The 19,725-nt window shown below is 49.2% G+C and overlaps 7 protein-coding genes across 7 annotated transcripts; 5 read left to right on the top strand and 2 right to left on the bottom strand.

Moving 5' to 3' along the window:
* Nucleotides 1-262: 262 nt before the first annotated feature.
* On the top strand, nucleotides 263-1,486 carry HETIRDRAFT_329107 (uncharacterized protein; the record flags this gene model as incomplete). The annotated part of the gene is made up of 1 exon (XM_009553460.1): nucleotides 263-1,486. One exon carries the CDS (start codon nucleotides 263-265, stop codon nucleotides 1,484-1,486), a length of 1,224 nt encoding a protein of 407 aa, XP_009551755.1.
* Nucleotides 1,487-4,005: 2,519 nt separating this feature from the next.
* On the bottom strand, nucleotides 4,006-4,218 carry HETIRDRAFT_329117 (uncharacterized protein; the record flags this gene model as incomplete). Its single annotated transcript, XM_009553459.1, has 1 exon — nucleotides 4,006-4,218. A coding segment is annotated over one exon (213 nt), but the record flags the coding sequence as incomplete, so codon positions are not given.
* Nucleotides 4,219-5,468: 1,250 nt separating this feature from the next.
* HETIRDRAFT_328932 (uncharacterized protein) lies at nucleotides 5,469-6,908 on the top strand (the record flags this gene model as incomplete). Its single annotated transcript, XM_009553458.1, has 1 exon — nucleotides 5,469-6,908. The coding sequence occupies one exon, from the start codon at nucleotides 5,469-5,471 to the stop codon at nucleotides 6,906-6,908; it is 1,440 nt and encodes a 479-aa protein (XP_009551753.1).
* A 1,251-nt stretch (nucleotides 6,909-8,159) lies between these two features.
* On the top strand, nucleotides 8,160-9,351 carry HETIRDRAFT_52928 (uncharacterized protein; the record flags this gene model as incomplete). The annotated part of the gene is made up of 2 exons (XM_009552864.1): nucleotides 8,160-8,263; nucleotides 9,117-9,351. Coding segments are annotated over 2 exons (339 nt in total), but the record flags the coding sequence as incomplete, so codon positions are not given.
* Nucleotides 9,352-11,529: 2,178 nt separating this feature from the next.
* Nucleotides 11,530-11,927, top strand: HETIRDRAFT_174928 (uncharacterized protein; the record flags this gene model as incomplete). Its single annotated transcript, XM_009553457.1, has 4 exons — nucleotides 11,530-11,550; nucleotides 11,603-11,716; nucleotides 11,764-11,810; nucleotides 11,879-11,927. The coding sequence occupies 4 exons, from the start codon at nucleotides 11,530-11,532 to the stop codon at nucleotides 11,925-11,927; spliced, it is 231 nt and encodes a 76-aa protein (XP_009551752.1).
* A 1,017-nt stretch (nucleotides 11,928-12,944) lies between these two features.
* On the bottom strand, nucleotides 12,945-15,351 carry HETIRDRAFT_481030 (uncharacterized protein; the record flags this gene model as incomplete). The annotated part of the gene is made up of 5 exons (XM_009553456.1): nucleotides 12,945-13,094; nucleotides 13,142-14,609; nucleotides 14,656-14,990; nucleotides 15,042-15,186; nucleotides 15,254-15,351. 5 exons carry the CDS (start codon nucleotides 15,349-15,351, stop codon nucleotides 13,059-13,061), a joined length of 2,082 nt encoding a protein of 693 aa, XP_009551751.1. The 3' UTR covers nucleotides 12,945-13,058.
* A 156-nt stretch (nucleotides 15,352-15,507) lies between these two features.
* On the top strand, nucleotides 15,508-19,666 carry HETIRDRAFT_119010 (uncharacterized protein; the record flags this gene model as incomplete). The annotated part of the gene is made up of 10 exons (XM_009553455.1): nucleotides 15,508-15,650; nucleotides 15,710-15,941; nucleotides 15,971-16,263; nucleotides 16,319-16,652; nucleotides 17,344-17,381; nucleotides 17,436-17,708; nucleotides 17,959-17,986; nucleotides 18,008-18,375; nucleotides 18,430-18,889; nucleotides 18,944-19,666. 10 exons carry the CDS (start codon nucleotides 15,508-15,510, stop codon nucleotides 19,664-19,666), a joined length of 2,892 nt encoding a protein of 963 aa, XP_009551750.1.
* Between the last annotated feature and the right edge of the window lie 59 nt (nucleotides 19,667-19,725).

Genomic DNA, 19,725 nt, shown 5'->3' with positions numbered 1-19,725 from the left:
CGAAGACAATAACAGAACTGCCCCTCCGAATTACGATAACTGCTCATACCGAAACGGGCGTTATTACTTCACACTTGAAGACGGAACAGAAGAAGAGGATATTTGGAACGAAATAGAAGCTCAGTGGGAACTAGCCCCACCATACAGGGAACCGGCGCCGGTAATTCCCGAAGACTCGGAGCAAGAGGAAACAACCTCGGAATCAGACTCCGACTCACCAGACCAAACACCGATCAACACCCGAAACGAACCACTCGCCGAAATGTCGGGACAAGCTTCGACTTCTACAAACACCCCTTCCGCAACAGTACAACCCGGAAGAGGAAAAGTCAAACTCCCAGACAATTACACAGGCGACCGCATTGAATCCCAGAAATTCATGCTCCAATGCCTCCTTCTTTTCGCAGCAGAATCCGATCGGTACAAGACCGATCAAGACAAGATATCCCTTGTGCTCTCATGCATGAGATATGGCACGGCAGGAGCTTGGGCGGAGAACTTTCTCCTCAAATCAGTAGGAGCGGACCCACCTACCGATCTAGGCACCTGGAAGGACTTTTTAGCCAAGTTCAAATTACAGTTCAGGGAGACGGGCAAGACCGACAAGGCGCGAAGCGCACTTATGGCCTTCTCCCAAGGACGAATGACGGTTGATGAATACTCCAACCAATTCATTCTCATCGCCGCCGATGCCGACATCTCCGATAAAGAGCAAGTCCCTTACTTCCAACGCGGGCTAGACCCGCGCGTCATGGACAAAATATACGACAAGGAAGTTCAGCCAAAGGATACGATTCAGGACTGGATCAATACAGCCTGCGAAATAGATGGACGACTTCGAGCCAGAACAGCTCAAAAAGCCATCCTCGCCAACTCCACCTCCTTTCGAAGCGATTATCTGAATCGTTTTCATAACCAAGTCTCTCCCCGCTACAACTCCACAAACGCCCCTCGCAGAATGAACAACCAAGTTGTTGACATGGACATTGACGCAACACGCAAGCGCAATGCCCTTAGCCAAAAGCGGAAATATGATGGCAAGCGAGCCACCTCTTGTTCAAATTGCGGAAAGACAGGACATTCTAGCGCTAACTGCTGGTCGGCCCGCAGAGGCGTTCCACCAGTTCGAGGAAACTCGAAGAGACGCTTGGGTACGACAGGGAGAGGAAACCGCGCGGTCGATCTTGAAGGAGAAGACGACGCATCCGCTATGGGAGACCAAGCGGGAATATATCGAGGAATGGAGACAGAGGATGTTCATCGCAACAACCAGCGGGTACCACAACCTGGTCCTTCGATGGAACGTCCTCACTCTACCCCATCCGGACGACCCCAGACGAACCATGGGCAGCGCGCTATGCTACCTAACGGACGACGGGGAGACGGAGGCGTCAGTCATTCTGCTCGAATCGGAGCAGTGCTCGGAGAATTAGGAGAAGATGAAGCCAGAGAAGTAATCTTGGGACACGCGGAGCGTTTTTCCTGACCTCTCCCTCACCAGCGAAGGAGAGAGGTCAAGGACGACCCGAGTTTGATGCCCGCACTTGTATTTGTATCGGAGCAATGAACGACCGTATCATCACCCCCATACGCCTGAACGTGAAAGTATCAAACAGGAGTCAAAACGCTGGAGCAAAGGCAACCATCGACTCGGCATGCGAAGGGGTCATAGTAAACGAAACCTGGGTCAAAAGACATCGTTTCCCCACCTATACACTCAACAACCCCATTCGCGTCCGGAACGTCGATGACACCATTAATAAAGCAGGTCTCATCCGATCCGCCTTGGATGTGAACCTCACCATTCGGGACATCAGAGGACGAACGCACACTGAGCGCGTCCAGATGTTTATCTCCAATCTAGGGAAAGACGACCTTATCCTAGGAACAGATTGGCTGAAATACCACGATCCCTCCATCGAATGGAGGCGACGTGAAGTGCACTTTGATCGGTGCCCCCAGAAATGCCAGCAACCATATGGGTTCACTAGGGCAAGGGAAGAACCGCCATACAGTAGGCGGTTATCAGACGTGGAGCCACGGCACAAACCACGCATCAATGAGCGCGAAAAACAGCGCCTCGAACATCTCCGAAGACTATCGGAAGATGTAGGACTCCGCGACCACAGCGGAACGTTTGGCGTCCGACTACGAGCATACCTCAAAAGGAAATGGCTCCTAAAGGACATAAGGAAATACGCAGAAGAGAAATGAAAGGCTCAAGACAAGCCATCTCTTTCACCAAACGGGGGAGAACCTGATCTCCCAGACAAACCCTCAGGAAAACAGGCCACCCGGGACCCAGTTATTCGGAAACTGGCCCCCGAACCGTCAGGATTTGCCAGTTTCGACCAAGACCTGGAAGACGAAATTATCGTCACCAATCTAAAGGAAAGAGTTCCCAAGGCGCATCACGAATTTTTGGACATCTTTAGCGAACGAAAGTCGCAGCGACTCCCAGAACACACTTACTGGGACCATGCCATCGACTTGAAACCAACCTTCAAACCTCAAGTGCCCAAAATCTACGCCCTGAGCCCAGAGAAACACGACGAATTAGGAAAATTCATCAAGGAACATCTGGAGAGAGGAACCATCCGTCGATCCACCTCGCAAACAGCAGCCCCATTTTTCTTTATAGGAAAAAAGGATGGAAAACTACGCCCGGTACAGGACTATCGCCACTTAAATTCGCACACCATCCCGAATGTGTGCCCCCTTCCACTAATCCAGGAACTACTGGATGTGATAAAAGGGGCCATCATTTTTAGCAAATTGGACGTGCGATGGGGATACAACAATATACGCATCAAAGAAGGAGATGAGTGGAAGGCGAGCTTCATCACCCCGTTAGGTTCTTACGAACCTACGGTGATGTTCTTCGGCCTAACCAACTCGCCAGCCACCTTCCAAGCTATGATGAACATGATCTTCAGGGAGCTCATCACAGCCCGGAAGATAACCGTATATATGGACGACATCCTCGTCTTCTCCAAAACCATGGCGGAACATGTTAAAATCCTAAACCAAGTTTTCCAAATCCTACGCGACAACGATCTATATTTGAAACCCGAAAAATGTGAGTTTTACAAGGAAAAGCTCCAATATCTGGGATATACAATTTCAAAAGACCATGTCGCCATGGAGGACTCAAAGGTGGACGCAATAAAAGATTGGCCAACCCCACGCACAGTCCGCGACATTCGCTCCTTCTTGGGCCTAGGGAATTTTTACAGGCGCTTCATTGACAAATTCTCACTCATCGCGCGCCCCCTACACGACCTTACCAAAAAGGACGAGAAATGGAACTGGACTGCAAAATGCCAAGAAGCTTTCGAACGGTTAAAGAAAGCTTTTATCAGTAAACCCGTCTTGAACTATCCAGATCCCATGCATCCATATCGATTAGTAACGGACGCATCGCTAATCGCCTATGGAGCTACCCTTCTACAAGAAGGAAAAGATGGCGACTGGCACCCAGTCGCTTTCCTCTCTGGATCGTTTTCACCAGCAGAGCGGAATTACGATGTTCACGACCGGGAACTCTTGGCTATAATAAAAGCGTTGGAACACTGGAATCACTACCTCGAAGGAGCACGACATCCCTTCGAGATTTGGACAGATCACAAAAACCTGGAACATTTCCAAACGGCGCGAGACCTATCACGACGACACGCCCGTTGGAGCCTTTATTTGAGCAGATTCGACTTTACACTCAGCTATAAAGCAGGATCAACAAATCACTCCGATGCTCTGTCCAGGCGTCCAGACCTAAGTGAGGGGGTAGAATCTGACAACAAATCTCAAATTTTACTCCCGGCCAAGCTTTTCAACAAATCCGACGAAACATTGGTAGAACCGTCCCCGACACGGCATATAAAGTCCACGGAAATCGCCTCCTCAAACCTCATTTCCCTCATCCGACACTCGAAATCGGAACATGATGCCTTAACAAGGGTAGCCCTCGCAAAGCTCTTACGAGTAGGACCACAAGGGATGAGAGGATTATTGGGACATTGGACACATGAAGACGGAATCACCAGACGCAACGGCCACATATGCGTCCCCAAAGACGACGTCATCCGAAGACTCATCGTCAAAACACATCACGACGCACCCGCGGTAGGACACCCGGGTAGAGCAAAAACATTGGAAATGGTACAACGACACTACTGGTGGCAAAACATGACTAAATTCGTCCACGAATATGTGGATGGATGTGCCATATGCCAGTCTACGAAGAACTTGACACACAAGACACACCCACCGATCCACCCTCTGGAAACCACCAACGTTCCTTGGCGATTCATCTCGACAGATTTCGTCACGGACCTACCCGAAAGCAAAGGTTTCGACTCAATTAACGTGGTAGTGGATCAAGGTCTGTCGAAAGGCATAGTCATCACCCCATGCAAGAAAACGATCACGGCAGAAGAAACAACCGTGCTTTTCCAAAATAACGTTTTCAATCGACATGGACTGCCGACCAAAATAGTGTCCGATCGGGGCCCTCAATTTGCGGCCAAATTCACCCGAGAACTCTGGAAACGGCTAGGAATCACCGCCGCTCTCAGCACGGCGTATCATCCCCAAACAGATGGAGAGACGGAACGGGTAAACCAGGAGATCGAGCAATTCCTGAGAACGTTCTGCAACTACCATCAGGACAATTGGGTAGACCTTTTGCCGTTCGCTGAATTCTCACACAACACACGGAAACACTCGGCCACCGGGAAATCCCCTTTCGAAGTGCTATACGGTTTCAATCCCCCCTATTCAGCTGACACGGCGCTGGAGACAAAGGTACCTGCGGTAGCTGAACGCATTAGGACGATCACAGAAGTTCAGGAAGAAGCCGCTGCCAGCTTACAAATAGCCAGCAATTACGCCAAAGACCGGGATCTTCACAGGAAACTTCCCCAATGGGAGGAAGGAGACCAAGTATGGTTAGAAGGAACCCATATTCGGACAACCCATCCTAAATTCAAGCTCGCCCCTAGGCGATATGGCCCCTTCAAGATACTGGGAAAAGTAGGAACCCTGGCGTACAAGCTCCAAATTCCTCCGCATTGGAAAATCCATCCGGTGTTCCACGCCGCCGTGCTCACTAAATATAGAGAAACCGAAGCCCACGGAGAAAACTTCGCGCGACCAATACCGGAGGTATTGAATGATGAAGAACATTACGAAGTAGAAATGATCGTGGATTCAAAACGACAAGGACGGGGAACCAAGTACTTGGTCAAATGGATGGGATATCCCGAAGCAGACAACACCTGGGAGCCCTACACTCTCCTAAAGGGAACGGCGGAAGAAGCCATGAAAGATTTCCATGACCAATACCCTGACAAACCTCGTCCGGGAACAGCCTGAGAGGAGAGACGAAAGATTATAAAAGGAGCGACAAGAGGACTCCAACAAGAACATCTTCTCACCTTCTTTCCCTCTCAAACACTTTCCCCATTCGAATGCTCCTCCACGACGACCACGATGCTTCGTCTCCATCCAGAAACTCCTCCCCCGATGTCGTCCTTATGGTCGCCAATCCAGATGTCGAACGAGTGGAAAGAGGAACAAGTCCTCACCGACCAGATGCTGGACGAATTGATAGAGGAACAAGTCCTCAACAACCAGGATCTACCGGGGTCCTCCTCACCCCTCATACCAACAACTTCTCCGACGACGACACCGAAGACTATGCCAAGTTCAAGGAAAGGGAAAGAACCCGAAGACCCTCACCGGAGAGGGCCTCACGAGGTGCACCACGGCATGAAAGTTCTGATGACCGAAACCAGTCGAGCCTTGGCCCATTACCAGTGGGAGTTCCACCTCCTAGTGAAGGCACGCGTCCTAGTGGAGTTGCAGGTCCCTCGGGATTTCGAGCAAGAACGGCAGCTCAACTCCCAGGCCATGGAGAAGCTGAACCAATACCAGTTCTATCAGAAACTGCACCTCCGCCAGTACCAACTAGTGAACCGATTCCCAGCTCCATGGGAGGACCTCCCCCTCGTACAGATCCTCACGCCGGAGAACTGGAGCGACACGCGGACGCGCTCCTCCAGCGGAACACCATCTCCGCGGTAATACAAATGGCCACAGCCATGGCCCTCCAAAGACTCGCTAACTTCTCGGCAGGACAACCCGGGAATGAACATAGCGACGTACCTCGACGACTGGCTAGTGCCAGCCTCCAGATCAGGGCGCTCGCCCTCCAAACCGACCCGGACACAGCCTCCTGGTACGCCCACAATGACGGGCGACCCCGAGCCCTCCTCATCCACCCTGACGAGTTCTCCCAATACGTCAACCGAGAGCTCCTTCCAGCTCTCCTCTTTGGAGGAGAACTGGGAAACGTCCAGCCAAGCAGGACCGACCCTTTCCGAGTTGTCACTTGGAACGTACCACGTCCCGGAGAACATCCCACGCCTGCACCAAATCCAAGGAGGGTTCCGCGTACGGTCGTGGAGCGCCCTCCACCGAGACAACGAGAGGTTCCTACAGCGTATAACCATACCGCGACTCCCCCCTCTCACCGGATACGAGGTCTTCCCCTATCCCAAGGAAATACCGACGAGGAGGAACCGCCCGTCTATCGAAGAAATGAGGGAAGGCGGAGTCGGGGAAACCAGGCAACCCTCGGACGCGGAACAACTGCTGGCCGGAGTGTTCGACACCGGCCTAGATCGCCTCCTCCTAGTGCTCGACTTCGTACGAACGAAAGAGAGGATAACCGAAGTAGCCGCAGAACTCGCCGCATTGATTCGGAGGCTCGAAGAAATAGCTCTTGGACTAGATCCGAGCTCGATGCATGGGATGCTCTAGATGATCCAGGAAACTACGACGAGGCGGACCCCTACTATCGCCCTGACGAAGGGGGCGGGGATTATCAAGGACCTTTCGATTATTAAACGGACTAATAACAGGGCACAAGGGAAAGAAAGGGGGTAAGGAAGTTGAGGAACTCTTTCCCCCGACACAAAATAGCATCCGAAACGATGTAAAACTACAATCGTCCGCAACGACGTAAAACTAGGATCGTCCCTCAAGACGTTAAACTGTACGACCTCGTCCGAAAGAGACGTTAAACTACCGCGCGTCCGGAATGACGTCTAAACTATCGGACCTGCATGTCTTAAAACTGTGAAAAGATAAGAAGGCAGGGGAAGTACCTGACCAATTAGTTCTTAGGTTCCAATGATGGTAGGAATCAAGGGACAACAGCGGGTATAATTCCACGTACGACCTACGGCGGAATCCTTTCACATCCTCGCTGTCAAGGAGTTAATCTGACAGATGCAACGAGCGTCCCATTTGGATCCTCAGTTTTACAGGGTTTTTTTCCGCATTAGGGAACCCTCTACATGACATATATCTACTTGAAGGTGTCAACAAGCCGGCTCTTCGCCTTGGTACAGCGAAGGACCCATACATAACGGTCTGCAATCCGTGGTCGAGAAAATTATGATGCATAACTCGTCAAGTGACCCTCACAGTCAAGGTCTGACTGGTGTTTTGGGACGTCCCACTTTGGATCTCCCGTTTTACAGGATCGTTTCCGCATTAGGGGATCCTACAGCTGGCGCATGAGATGATGTAGAGAGCGGGCCGCCTCTACCTCACAAGTCTTCCTAAATGATGCGAGGCCACAAATAACATCCGGAACGATGTAAAACTACCAAAGGCTTGGTCCGCAATGACTATAAACTACTAGGGTCCGCAATGACGTTAAACTAGTCTTCGTCCGAAACGACGGAAAACTATCCCTCGTCCGAGATGACGTTAAACTACCATTGACCAAAGGAGCGTGGTTGCATTCTGGCGAAGCGCGGAAGGACTCGCGTCACAGAACCCTGCCTATAAAAGGTCGAAGCGCTTCCGATATTCACTCGCTTTTCGGTAAAAGAATATCGGGTCGACTTGGTTCAAATCCAAGCGAGGGGTCTGGGGACATGGAAGAGCAAGCATCTCTTCATGGAGCGCTCAGTCTAGTCCTGGAGTCGAAGTACAAGAAATTCCGCTCCAAGACCTAGTCAGGAGGCAACTAGGACACGTGCCTCGAGTCAAAGATCTAGTGGGAAGGGACTAGATCACGCGACTCTCGTCTGGCCCACATAGCGGAAGAACGACAAGAGCGGGCCACTCATCCAAAGTCTATTCCGCCACTCGTCCGCGACGACGTAAAACTAGGTCTCGTCCGCAACGACGATAAACTACGAAGTGTCCGGGATGACGTTAAACTAAGCATTGTTTTTCCACAATATTTGTGGCGAAACAACGTCCGCGATGACGTTAAACTATTGTCCCTTTTCCACATAGGGATTGTTCGAGGCCAATGGCATCGACGTCCGCAATGACGGTAAACTACGGGCGTCCGAAATGACGATAAAACTACCGTCCCTTCAAGTATAGGGATTGTGCGTGGCGATCTTGACAAGATACCGCGCGTCCGAAACGACGTTAAACTAGTGCCCCTGAACCTAGGGGTTGTCATTGACGTCCAACCCCCTGGACACCAATGCGTCCGCAATGACGTTAAACTACTTGCTCCCGATCGCATGGGAGTTGTGATTCATCACTCTGGTGCTGAATCGTCCGCAATGACACAAAACTATTTGCTCCTTACCGTATAGGAGTTGTGGATTGACCGCCATGGTGTCAATCGGTCCGCAATGACATTAAACTACGTGCTCCTTACCGAATAGGAGTTGTGGTTGTTGACCAAGACCGTGGTCACCAATCGTCCGCAACGACGTTAAACTACTCGTCCCTTTTAGCACAGGGATCATCATCAACGTCGTCCTTGACGAGAACGACGCTGATAACGTCCGAGACGACGTTAAACTACCCTCATCCTCGGAGGAAAAGCCTATCGTGACTCGAGGGACATAGTCAGACGATAGTCCGCCTAATGCACGGCGTTAAACTGCAGGTCCGCCTACCTCACGGCGTTAAACTGAGCGGCCTCATAACCTTGAGGCGTTACAAGTTATCCGGTTTGATATAGTATAAACCGTCCATCATGCCTCAGTGGAATCTGGAGCGGGTAAAGTCTGGTCTATGGCCCTATGCACATCACCGATGGAAATTCCGGCGTGCAGAAACATCTTTCCCCACAGATATTCCATGATGATGATGAAGGGCGTCCGCAAAGACGTTAAACTACGGATCGTCCGAAACGACGATAAACTACGGACCGTCCCGCATGACGTTAAACTGCCAGTCGTGGATATATCTCGCAACCCGACAAATATATCAGCTGTGGTCTTAATGTCCATTTCGTGCAAGCGAACGGGCCGATCTGGGGAAGGAGTCAGACTCCTCCTTGCCCCTCGCGGCACCCTTCAAGTCTAATTCTCTTCACATCCTTGCCTCAAACCCAATACGCATAGTGAATCAAACAAACTCTGGACGTCGAACTAACTCACCGGAGATGAGCCCACCGTATGGGGGCGATACTGCTTGGGATTTATGGCTGCAACCTCACCGGAGATGAGCTCACCGTATGGGAGCGATACTGCTTGGGACGTTAAGATGGTAGTCTGGGGGAGTAGGCCTAAGCCTTTGTAAAGCGATCAACCTACTTGCCCGTGGACGCCATCCTCTGAACGCCAAGAGGAACAACATTTATCACGAGGATAACGACTATCCTGGAAACACTGAGGTTTGGCCCTCGGAGAAGGAAGAAGAAGAACCTGATGACACGAATCGGAACCCACACGCTCGAATTTCTACACATCCACACACCACTCGCAATGGAGCGGCGATGGAGCGCACAGCGCTGTCCTACCAGGCGAATAGGACGTAGAAAGGGGGTATTGTTATGATCACGTTCTATCGGGCCTATACGGCGGTCTATACCGATACGATCATCACAAATATCACGCGGCCTCACAGGTTGAGGCGTACTCCAAGGTACAGATATTAACCTTGGTCATCCACTCCCAATGGATCATCAATCATTGGTCGAGTATCACGGGCCTTTGTATTAGCGGGCATGGAACGCCGCCTTATAAATTACTCACACGCAGGGCATGAACCTCCTAATCTCTCCTGGCCGGAAGGAGACCAACGGAGAAGCACAAGAGTAGTCGTTATTGAGAGAGACGACTTAGAGAATACCTACAGATATATATTCGGTATTCTCACGCCCTACTTCCCAAAGTAGTATAAAAGGCCCATAGAATAGGCTGACGATCTTCAGTCTATTCTCTTCGTTCCCCTGTATCTTCACATACAGGGATCTTCGTTCAGTACTGTCTTCCTACAGTATTCCTTCGCTCACTGCAGTCTACCTACTGCAGCCTTCATTGCTACCTCGCAATACACTTCTGGCTCCTGTGCTACACGTACAGTCGAGACCACCGTTCCACACACCCTCCACGAGTGACCTAGGGAAGAACCTCCTACTCTTGGGGTTACCGACGAGCAGTCGTAACACTTTCTCTATGTAGCAGAAAACAGACCCTCCTGGAAAGAGTGGTCAACCAAAGATGATTCTGAATAACTAAAAATCTAAGAATATTTGACAGGCTTCTCCATATATGTTTTTTATTATGCATAGAATATGAAGCCAGGAGAAGCTGATTATGTTGATTGTTTTCTCCAAGAACATATACAACAATATAATAATCAGGGCCTTGAATGATTACAGACCACCACTGCTATGAATGTCACTAGAAATCATGGATATTGTTCCATGATGACTCTATTGGTATAGATGGTATGTATTCAAATATTACTGACCCTCAACAGGTCTGCTCTGCACTGACTGATCAGATGGTAAACTTGTCATGGGTATATATCAAGATACTATTTGTTGATACAGCATTCTCTCACTTTCTTATGAGATATGTAGCTGAGATGTTATACAGATAAGTCTCTCAAATATCCTTCAATTTTTGGTAATCCAGAATCTTCTTTGGTTGACCACTCTTTCCAGGAGGGTCTGTTTGCTGCTACATAGAGAAAGATCTCACCACAAAAGCTTTAAACTGACTCATTTTTTCAAATACTTTGACAAATGGAATGTTGATATCATACATTATACACCAGTATATTTTCAAAATTTGTCATATTTTTGTTAGACATACAGCTAACATACAGCCATGCTCAAAAATGCCATTGTAGCAGCTCGGCAATTGCCGTTCAGACACTTTTCGCGGGCACGAGTACATCCGGATTTCAGAAGCAGTTCAACTGTCAACGTTCTACTACGATTTGATATCATCATCAACAGGGTCATCAGCGAGTCGGTGGGATACTTCATTGCGCCGTGGGAGGTAGCGTTGAGCTGGATCGGTTATGTCGTGGAGAAGTCGAAGCGATCTCAGACTCAGTGGCATCTAATCTTATCAAGTCTTATCTTGACCCATTTTTCACTCGCCAGGGTCCATGATCTGCTCTGCTCAAAGTTACTTCCTTCATACCACAGCCTGGCCGGCAGATTGCATAAGGCCACCTTTATTTTACGGGGCTTATAGAACAGTACATGAATACCCAAAGAATATACCAGCAACGACCAGAATTCAGATGGCGAGTCCGTCACACGTAGTATGTGTCCAACACCCAATTTCCTTCAAAGCTACATCTCACTGCGATGTAGCACACGATCAACGAAACGAAAGTAAACTCTCCTAACTCACCATTAGATCCTCGAAAGCTTCTTCAATCATTGGCTAACAACGACCTTGCATTCAGTATCTTGCCGATGTGCGTGGTAAGATACTCCATTCCTTTCCGCCGCAACCCTGTGAGCTCTTTCAGATTCCTCAGCGTGCTCTCTTCGAGGCAAAGATCGAGAATTGCGCTATGTCGGTCCTCTGGCTTGATGAATCCGTCAATCTCAATCTGACCCTCACTGACTAGCTCCTCTGTGCAGACACCCAGAGATGCGCACAAGTGCGGGTAGGTCTCATGAGTGTCTATGAATAACTGCCCTGCCCATAGATTGATCATTGATTGAATGATAAGCGGTGGCGGAGTCCAAGAATCTGGAAGAGCAGGAATGCAATGAAATTTGGGGTTTGCGAAGCCCTTCATCGCTTGTGTGAGTTGAATCATTATCCATTTTGATCTAGATCTCATACTGATCATGGATAGCATGCCGACGTGGATCTCAAGTGAACCAGTGTATCTCACGAGTAGAGGCTCTCTTGATCATTGGTGCACAGGTATTAGTCAGTATTGTTTCAAAATCGACGGATGTGGAGCATGCATAACTTCCTGATTCTATACTTGTTAGAATCATGCTTGTTCATGATCTGGGTTATTAAAATGACTGAGAAAAAGACCTTGCCGGCAGATTCACTTATAGCCAGATCATTTGGCTGATGGCACACCATCTCAACTCGCCATATCTCCTGCTTCATTCCGTCAGCACTTGTGGTGCAAGCCATCGTACCAGTTCTACGTTCGTTCAAATGAATGGTCCCTGTGGTGCATGGTATTTTACGCTAACAGCATTTGGATCAAGTCTTCAAGTCAACTTTTGAATCAGCATTTTATATGTTAATGTGATAGATACGCGCATGTCTGCTATCTATCATCAAATTCGAAGTTGCAGAGTAGTGAGGTTTGCCCTATGTGCATTTTGGGCGACCGGATACAGTGCGCTCGGACGAAAGCTATTTTTTGATGCCCTATTGCCTGCATCTCTCATCAAAGTCGAGGTTGTAGAGTACTAAGGTCTATCCGATGTGTATTCTCGAAGCACGGCCTTACGATGTTATCTTCAGGTCAACTCTCATCGTCTTTCCGTCTTACTCCACCAATTATGGCTCTTCTGCCTGCCTCGATTTTGTCTGTCAATCCGCGATGAACAATCTTCCCAATGGTCTCCCTGATGAGTATGTACCAGTCCTATTTGCTGCCCATCACGTGGACACACTCCATTTATTCGAACTTGAGATCTCGTACGTTCGTCCAGGACCACCGGAGCTCATCCCAGACAAAACATCAGGCTTAATACAATTGGTGAATCCAATTCTATCGGGATACAGGTACTATATATGTCATACACCCTTGTATTGTGAGTGGCCAGCAATGGATCGTCATGCTGATCAAAAAGTTTGTTTCATCGCGTGCACAGATGCGACCTGGCCAAGCAGTCAGCTTGATGCATAGATGATTTATTCGAAAATACCTGAATTAACCAATCCGGGATGGTAGTCTGCATTTGTTCGCGTCGCGATACGCTCGCATATAGACCCACCCGATTCCCTGCATGGACCAACGTCTCGTGGACTGGGTCATAGACGTCGTCAACTCCTTTGTCGGAGTCCTCTCCGTCAGCGTTGTTATTGTATTCTCGGTTGTCAATATCGCCCTTTTGATGATCGTCTTGATGATCGTCTCCAATTTCATCGCCATCGTCTCGTCGGTCTCTGGGCCGGGTCTCACTGTCATGTTGTGCGTGTGTATCACTTGCCCTTTTGCTTCTACCCTCGTCGTTGCCAACATAGTCGTTGCGGGCCCCGCCTTTGTTACTCTCGCTACTGTTCTCACTGGAATCGCCATCGTCATGATCATGATCGTGGTCGCGATTGTGGTCGACACCCGCCTTGTTGCGCGATTTGTCGTCTTCTTCTTCCTCATCGTTGCTACCGTCAGTGCTATTTCCGTGATCTTCATCGTAACCATAGTCCTGGCTTCCACCCCCGTCTTCGCTTTCTCTGCTTCCATCTCCGTCGCCTACATAGTCGTTGCGGGTCCTGCCTTTGTTACTCTTGCTATTGTTCTCGCTGGAATCGCCATCGTCATGATCACCATGGTCGTGGTCGCAGTCGTGGTCGATATCCGCATTGTTGCGTGATTTGTCGTCTTCTTCTTCCTCATCGTTGCTGCTGTCAGTACTGCTTCCGAGATCTTCATCGTAACCATAGTCCTGGCTTCCACCCCCGTCTTCGCTTTCTCTACTCCCGCGAGAGGCAGTGAGAAAATCGACGATAGCGGTGGGCCATTCAACCCTTTCCCATAGCGTAAGCATCATGAAGGCATGTCTTTGTAGTGAGAAGAGGGCCAAAGCAGCCCTAAAATTGCTAAGGATCGGAGACTCTCCGCTTGGATCCAGTGAGCTAGGTCGATCCGCGCCGGTCATAGGTATGCGATCTACTATACATGAAAGATACGCATAGGACGGGGTGCAATCGGACGTAGTCGCCATAGCTGGAGACGCAGTTGGATATGGAATGTGAGCAACGATGACCAGACCATCGGCATCGTACAGTATTCCAAATATCATGAAGCATGGGGGTAGGGAGGAAGAAGAAACAAACGGGAGAGGAACCTTAGTTTGAACATTTTGCTCGCAACGAAGACACCAGTTCAAAAGATGCGTGTCCAAGCTCGATTGTATGATCTGAGAGAGATGACGAATTTTCTGATCCATCGATGTCGGAGGGATTGTGGAAGATGTTGGACGAGAAGATATGTGCGAAGGCCACAGAGAAGGCCCCTTCATTCCTACGAGAAGTGCAGGCTCGAAAAGGTTCGCCTTCATGAGTTCTACAGGAGAGGGCGTTGGATTGAAAGAGTCCATCAGAAGCCCAAATGCGTCCGATGAAGATTCACTGGTTCCTTGGAGCGGCGGTGGGAAGTCCAGTCGAAGCTTACTGTACATGATGAGTTGAGATCAATCTTGCATGAGAAAGAACTCACGGAACTAGCACGCAGCCTGGGGTTGTTAGAAAAAAACTTGTGATCGCAAATGCAGCATTATCCTCGTCTCCTGGGTATGTAACGATCTCGAGGAAGAATGGAAAAGCGTACAAAGAATTCTTGGATAATGGTGAGTCTCCTTCACCTCGACGAATGGCCGATAGAGGGGCACGGAGCAGAAAGTCGGGAGCAAATGACGAAAGATCGTCGTGAGTAGACGCAATTTGGCCTTCTGAAAGCCAGGTTATGTGTGTATCGATGGATTCCAACCAAGGCATCAAGGCGGTTGAGTGCAGCCATTCCTGCAGGTTCCACGCTGTGCGCTTTCCAATTGGCTTCCAAAAAACGTCACTTTATTCGTAAAACACTTCGACATCGCGACATACCTTCCATTTCTCCGGTATGCCTAGCGAGTGGAGCGAGGCAGATACCCATTGCCTTTTGAATTTTGAGATGAATTCGAGTTGATTCGAGCATGCAGCCGCAATGTCCGGGTCCACAAGGTCAGGTCCTTCAACATATGTCCACCCTCTATTCAGAAAACAAGGATATTGTATCATTAGTTCACAAGAGGTGGGCCACCGGGGAAAAGGAATACGATTCGTTAGTGCCGAACCGAGCTGCCCCAGCTCGAAAACACAGCTCTTCTAAGCTGAGTTGATACGGTGCGTCGATATCTGAAAAAGCAGCCGCCATGCTCGACGCTCGTCAAGAGGAGGAAGATGATGTGATTCTGGTTTCAGCCGCGGTCTCACTGCTGACGATCAGTCATATGTGACTCTGGGTGACTCTAGGGTCACGGTCACGGAGTGGCCCAACCCGTTCACTTTACTCTCATCCTCATCAGCCGTGATGCCTGCCCCGATCATCCAACATCTAACTGATAACCACCGCGTAATTTGTTTGACTATCGAAGACTGGCGTAATATCTATGGAATGAGTCCCATCAAGCCGGATAGCGTCCGTGCTCTGGATAAAGTGCCACCAACACTTCAGTACGTAACGACTTTCCGTCTTTGTCTATTCGCGAAAAGCAAACACACAGACGCTTTAGGCCCCTGGCAGATGGTCCCCACCGCTGGCTGTTTGAAAGAAAACTCCAGGTTGGGTATGATGGAAGAGCTGGGCTAAGTATCGACAGCGTGGTCGATGTTATACAATCACATGACATACACGAAATGCAGCCTCTTGAGATCCCGGTGGATTGGAAGGCAAGTATACATGAATCATCCCAGATTAGAGATTTTAAAAGTTATTCTCGAGACAGGACAGCGTCTCAGATGAGAGTATAAACACTACGATTACGCTGTTACAGACGTCGCTGTGCCAATTCGTGGACAATGTGCACAATGCATGGTCCAGCATTCCTGTACTATTGTATAGGCCGAGGTCGCATTTTGCGACCATACCTTATCCAAAGCCAAATGTAACTCTACACGAGTTGCGGGATCCGCGCATGACTTTGTACAGCGTCGAGTGGACCATCTTCAAGATTTTGTGCAAGGGAAATAGTCGCGTGACTGGATATAGCGTGCTCGATCCACCACTTTTTTACGATACTCTATTGCCAGCTATCTGTCATCAAATTCGAGGCTGCAACGTACTGAGGTCTGTCTTACGAGCATTCTCGTTTGTAAACAAGACCTTACTGAGCTAGTTCTAGATCAATTCCTATCACCTTTCCAACATACTCTGCCGATCATGGCTCGTCGACATGCCTAGATTTTGTTTGTCAACCGTCCACCAATAACCTTCCCAATGGCCTGCCTGGTGAATATATACCGGCCCTATTTGCTGCCCATCATGTAGACATTCTCCACGCATTCGAACTATCAGAGATCTCGTACGTTCGTCCAGGACCATCGGAGCTTATGCCAGACAGAAACCCGGGCCTCGTAAAGCTAGTCAAGGTTTTCCAGCCTTCGTTGCAGCTGCTTGTCATGTATCTGACGAAAAAATATCGAATCGATAATTATCGATGGCATCCTGAGTGGAATGTAAGTGGCCCCCTTGCCATTCGAAGAAGCAATCGACTGACGCGCCGACTCAGCCAATCATTGGCAAGAAAGATCCTGCATGGTCGAGGCCTCATGTGCCGGAGAAATATTTTTTCTTTGGCATGAATTACTCCCAAACCGAATGCATCATCTACACATTCTTTCCGCGCTATGAAGTCACATCCTCCGGACGAGTGGAGTGGGGATTCTGCTGCTACGAGGCATATCATCCGTGGCCCATTGGCAGCACCAATCCATTGCATCGCGTTCATCTAATCAACACTTTTCTTAGAATTCAACGCCATACCGCCGAGCTTGCCGAGATTTTCAAGGATGTCTCCCGTTCATTAGGGACTACAAGATGTGTCTGATGCCAGCTAGTTATTGCATGCCTCATCCGTCGGAAGTATCACAAGAACCTGTCTTTGCTATGACGCGAGAATCTGATTCTCAGCTACTTGTTTCCCTTTCAACTATCATTCTTCCAAGGCCATACGGCACTTTTGAAAATAGATGGACCAGGAATCAATCTTGAGTTTGAGCAGGCACGTTGACGCTTCACCGGCTGAGTTAAGTATGATGGATCGATAGGAACGTGGGCTTTCATAGATCCTCAAGATAGCGATGGGCCATACCACATGCAACGACTCTGTCCTCGTTGCTCTCATTCTCCATCCCTAAGTTGTTTCAGAGATATCCGCCGATGCTTTCAATATCTGAGCTAGAAGAGTGAGTAATCTCACATGAGTCATCTAGGAAATGCGCTGAACTCTTGATTCTTAGTGAAAATCTTCGCATAACAAACCCGCGCCCACCAAACATCCCAGACCAAGACAATAAACCAAGCGCAGACTTTGCTACTAGGGAAAAGCTTTATGAAAATCCCGAAAAATACGGCTACACACGTAAAGAGAGATTGGATAAGGCGGTGGATGAGTATTGGGAGAATATCAACGTCCATTCTGGAGCAATTGAGTGGCAAAGGACCCACGGAGTTTTATGGCGCGTTTCACGTGCACCTACTTCTGAAGGGAACAAGTCAGTTATAACCGCCAGGTATGTAGCTCTGAGCTATTCAAGAACGTCATTTCTGAGAGTTTTTCGCGATTCAGCAACGTGCAGCAGTCAGACCTCACCAGCCAATATGGCTGGAAATTCATCAACCTCAAAGATACAGTCTCCGCAGTGGCATAGGATGAAGATGCACCTGAACGTATCACGTCTTACACGTCTGTTCGTGATCGATCGCAGCGGATTTTGAAGGATGTGAATGAAAAGGCATTGGTAATTTCTGAGTCTTGGCCAGTGTGCAATACGATCTCTCCCGCCTGATAGTACGCTAAATCCTCCCCTAGAATATGACGGACGCCGATTTAGACGTTATGGAGATCCAAAATGTCACACGAGCCGTACTCAAGGCCCACATCGCGATGCTGGAAACGAAACTCGGCAGGAATCTCATTCGCATTGACACAATCGACGAAACCCATAATCCAGTGACCGAAGAGGATGCTATGGGTCTGGACGTGATCACGCTCGAATTGTGGGATAACGCAATGCCAAAGGAAGACGCCAAAGAGCCGCAGCTATATATCGAGTTCAACATGCTCTATACCCTGCTGTGGCCCGGGGGGTTTCGATCTGCTTCGGAGCTTGCTGTTGAACGTGTCATTGGCGTAATCATTGCGCCCTATCTCGAGCTCAAAGATTGTGAAACTTTATCGTGCGTGCGACAGTGCCATTTTCATTTGTCGACACTGACAAGAGGTGATATTAGAGGACAATCTGTCAGGTTGTCTCTGATCCTTGGGTGTTTTGGCTATTTTACTTCTGCCGATATATGCACAAAGATGCTTTTCAAGCCTCCTGTTGGCGCCGATGGCAAAGCCCTTCAAGAATACGACGATTTGAGCGTTTTGCAACCTGTTATACTTGGTGCCGAAGCAAAGCGGACGCTCGGAAACCACGCCACGGAAGAAGAGAAACTCAATTCAACCCAACCCAATGTCAAAGCGAATTCAAAAAGGAAGATAAAAAACACACCAATGCATCGCGCCTCGGCTCAGCTGGCGTTCTTATTCCAACCGACCCTCAAAATTTTCATAGGCCATCTCTGCGAGCTAGCAGAGTCGGGTTCAGAAGATTATTTGAGAGAGAAGATAGAGGGCTGGGACTCGTTGCCTCTCGAGGCGAGGCTGAGGGAGAAAGTGGGATGGGCCGAATGGACCAAGGTGACGGTACGTGTCAGACGCTTATCAAAAACTGCGTCCTATTCTGAGTGCGATCACAAGATCCCGGAATGGATGTTCTGTTATGGGATCGGATACGACTTCGCTGGCTTTACGGTTTACAGCTTCCACCCTGCACTCTTCGTAGAGAACGGTAAGCCTCATTGGGAATTTCACTGTTGCGAGATGGTAACTGGCTTCGAGGAAGTGTTTCTGCATTTTGATGCAAAGCGCCGTGTTCATGCTGTGAAGACCTTGCTGGCCATGCGAAGGCATTCTCACTTCCTTGCTCAAACCCTCAGAGGTCCTAATCAATTGCTTTTCCCGGAGGAATTTATAAAGGTAGCGAAGGAAATGAGCATGGAGGACGAAGCAAAGAAGTGGACACAGGCGGAGACAAGGAAACAGAACCGAGAGAAGAAATCTCAGAGTGAGGGCAAAAGCCCGTCAACGAAAGCTGCGTCTTCAAAGGCCGAGGAAGTCATTTTAAATGAGGAGGGGAAGGGAGGTTCTTCACGATCAAAGGGAAAGCAGACTTCAGGATCGCGCTCCTCGAGAGAGAACGCGAAGCTCGGAACTATTCAAGAAGACGAAGAGGAGGCGAAAAAGGATGTGAACAGAAAAGCACCCAAGCGAGATGGGGGGGGGGGGATCTGCGGAGGTCCCTACGGGCCAAGGAGTGGGAAGGAGCAGGGGATCTACCTCGAAGGCCAAAAAGGCCAAAAAGCTGGACGAACACGGCGACTACATCTCCACGAGCAAGGACAACGTGCCGGAGGGGTATGAGTCCCCGAAACCAGGAAAGTCAGTAAAAGTTATAAAGAGGACAGCGAAGGAGAGTCAGG

The sequence above is a fragment of the Heterobasidion irregulare genome, assembly GCF_000320585.1.
Source record: "Heterobasidion irregulare TC 32-1 unplaced genomic scaffold scaffold_11, whole genome shotgun sequence".
Classification (NCBI taxonomy): domain Eukaryota; kingdom Fungi; phylum Basidiomycota; class Agaricomycetes; order Russulales; family Bondarzewiaceae; genus Heterobasidion; species Heterobasidion irregulare.
This window is presented reverse-complemented; position numbering and strand designations above follow the sequence as displayed.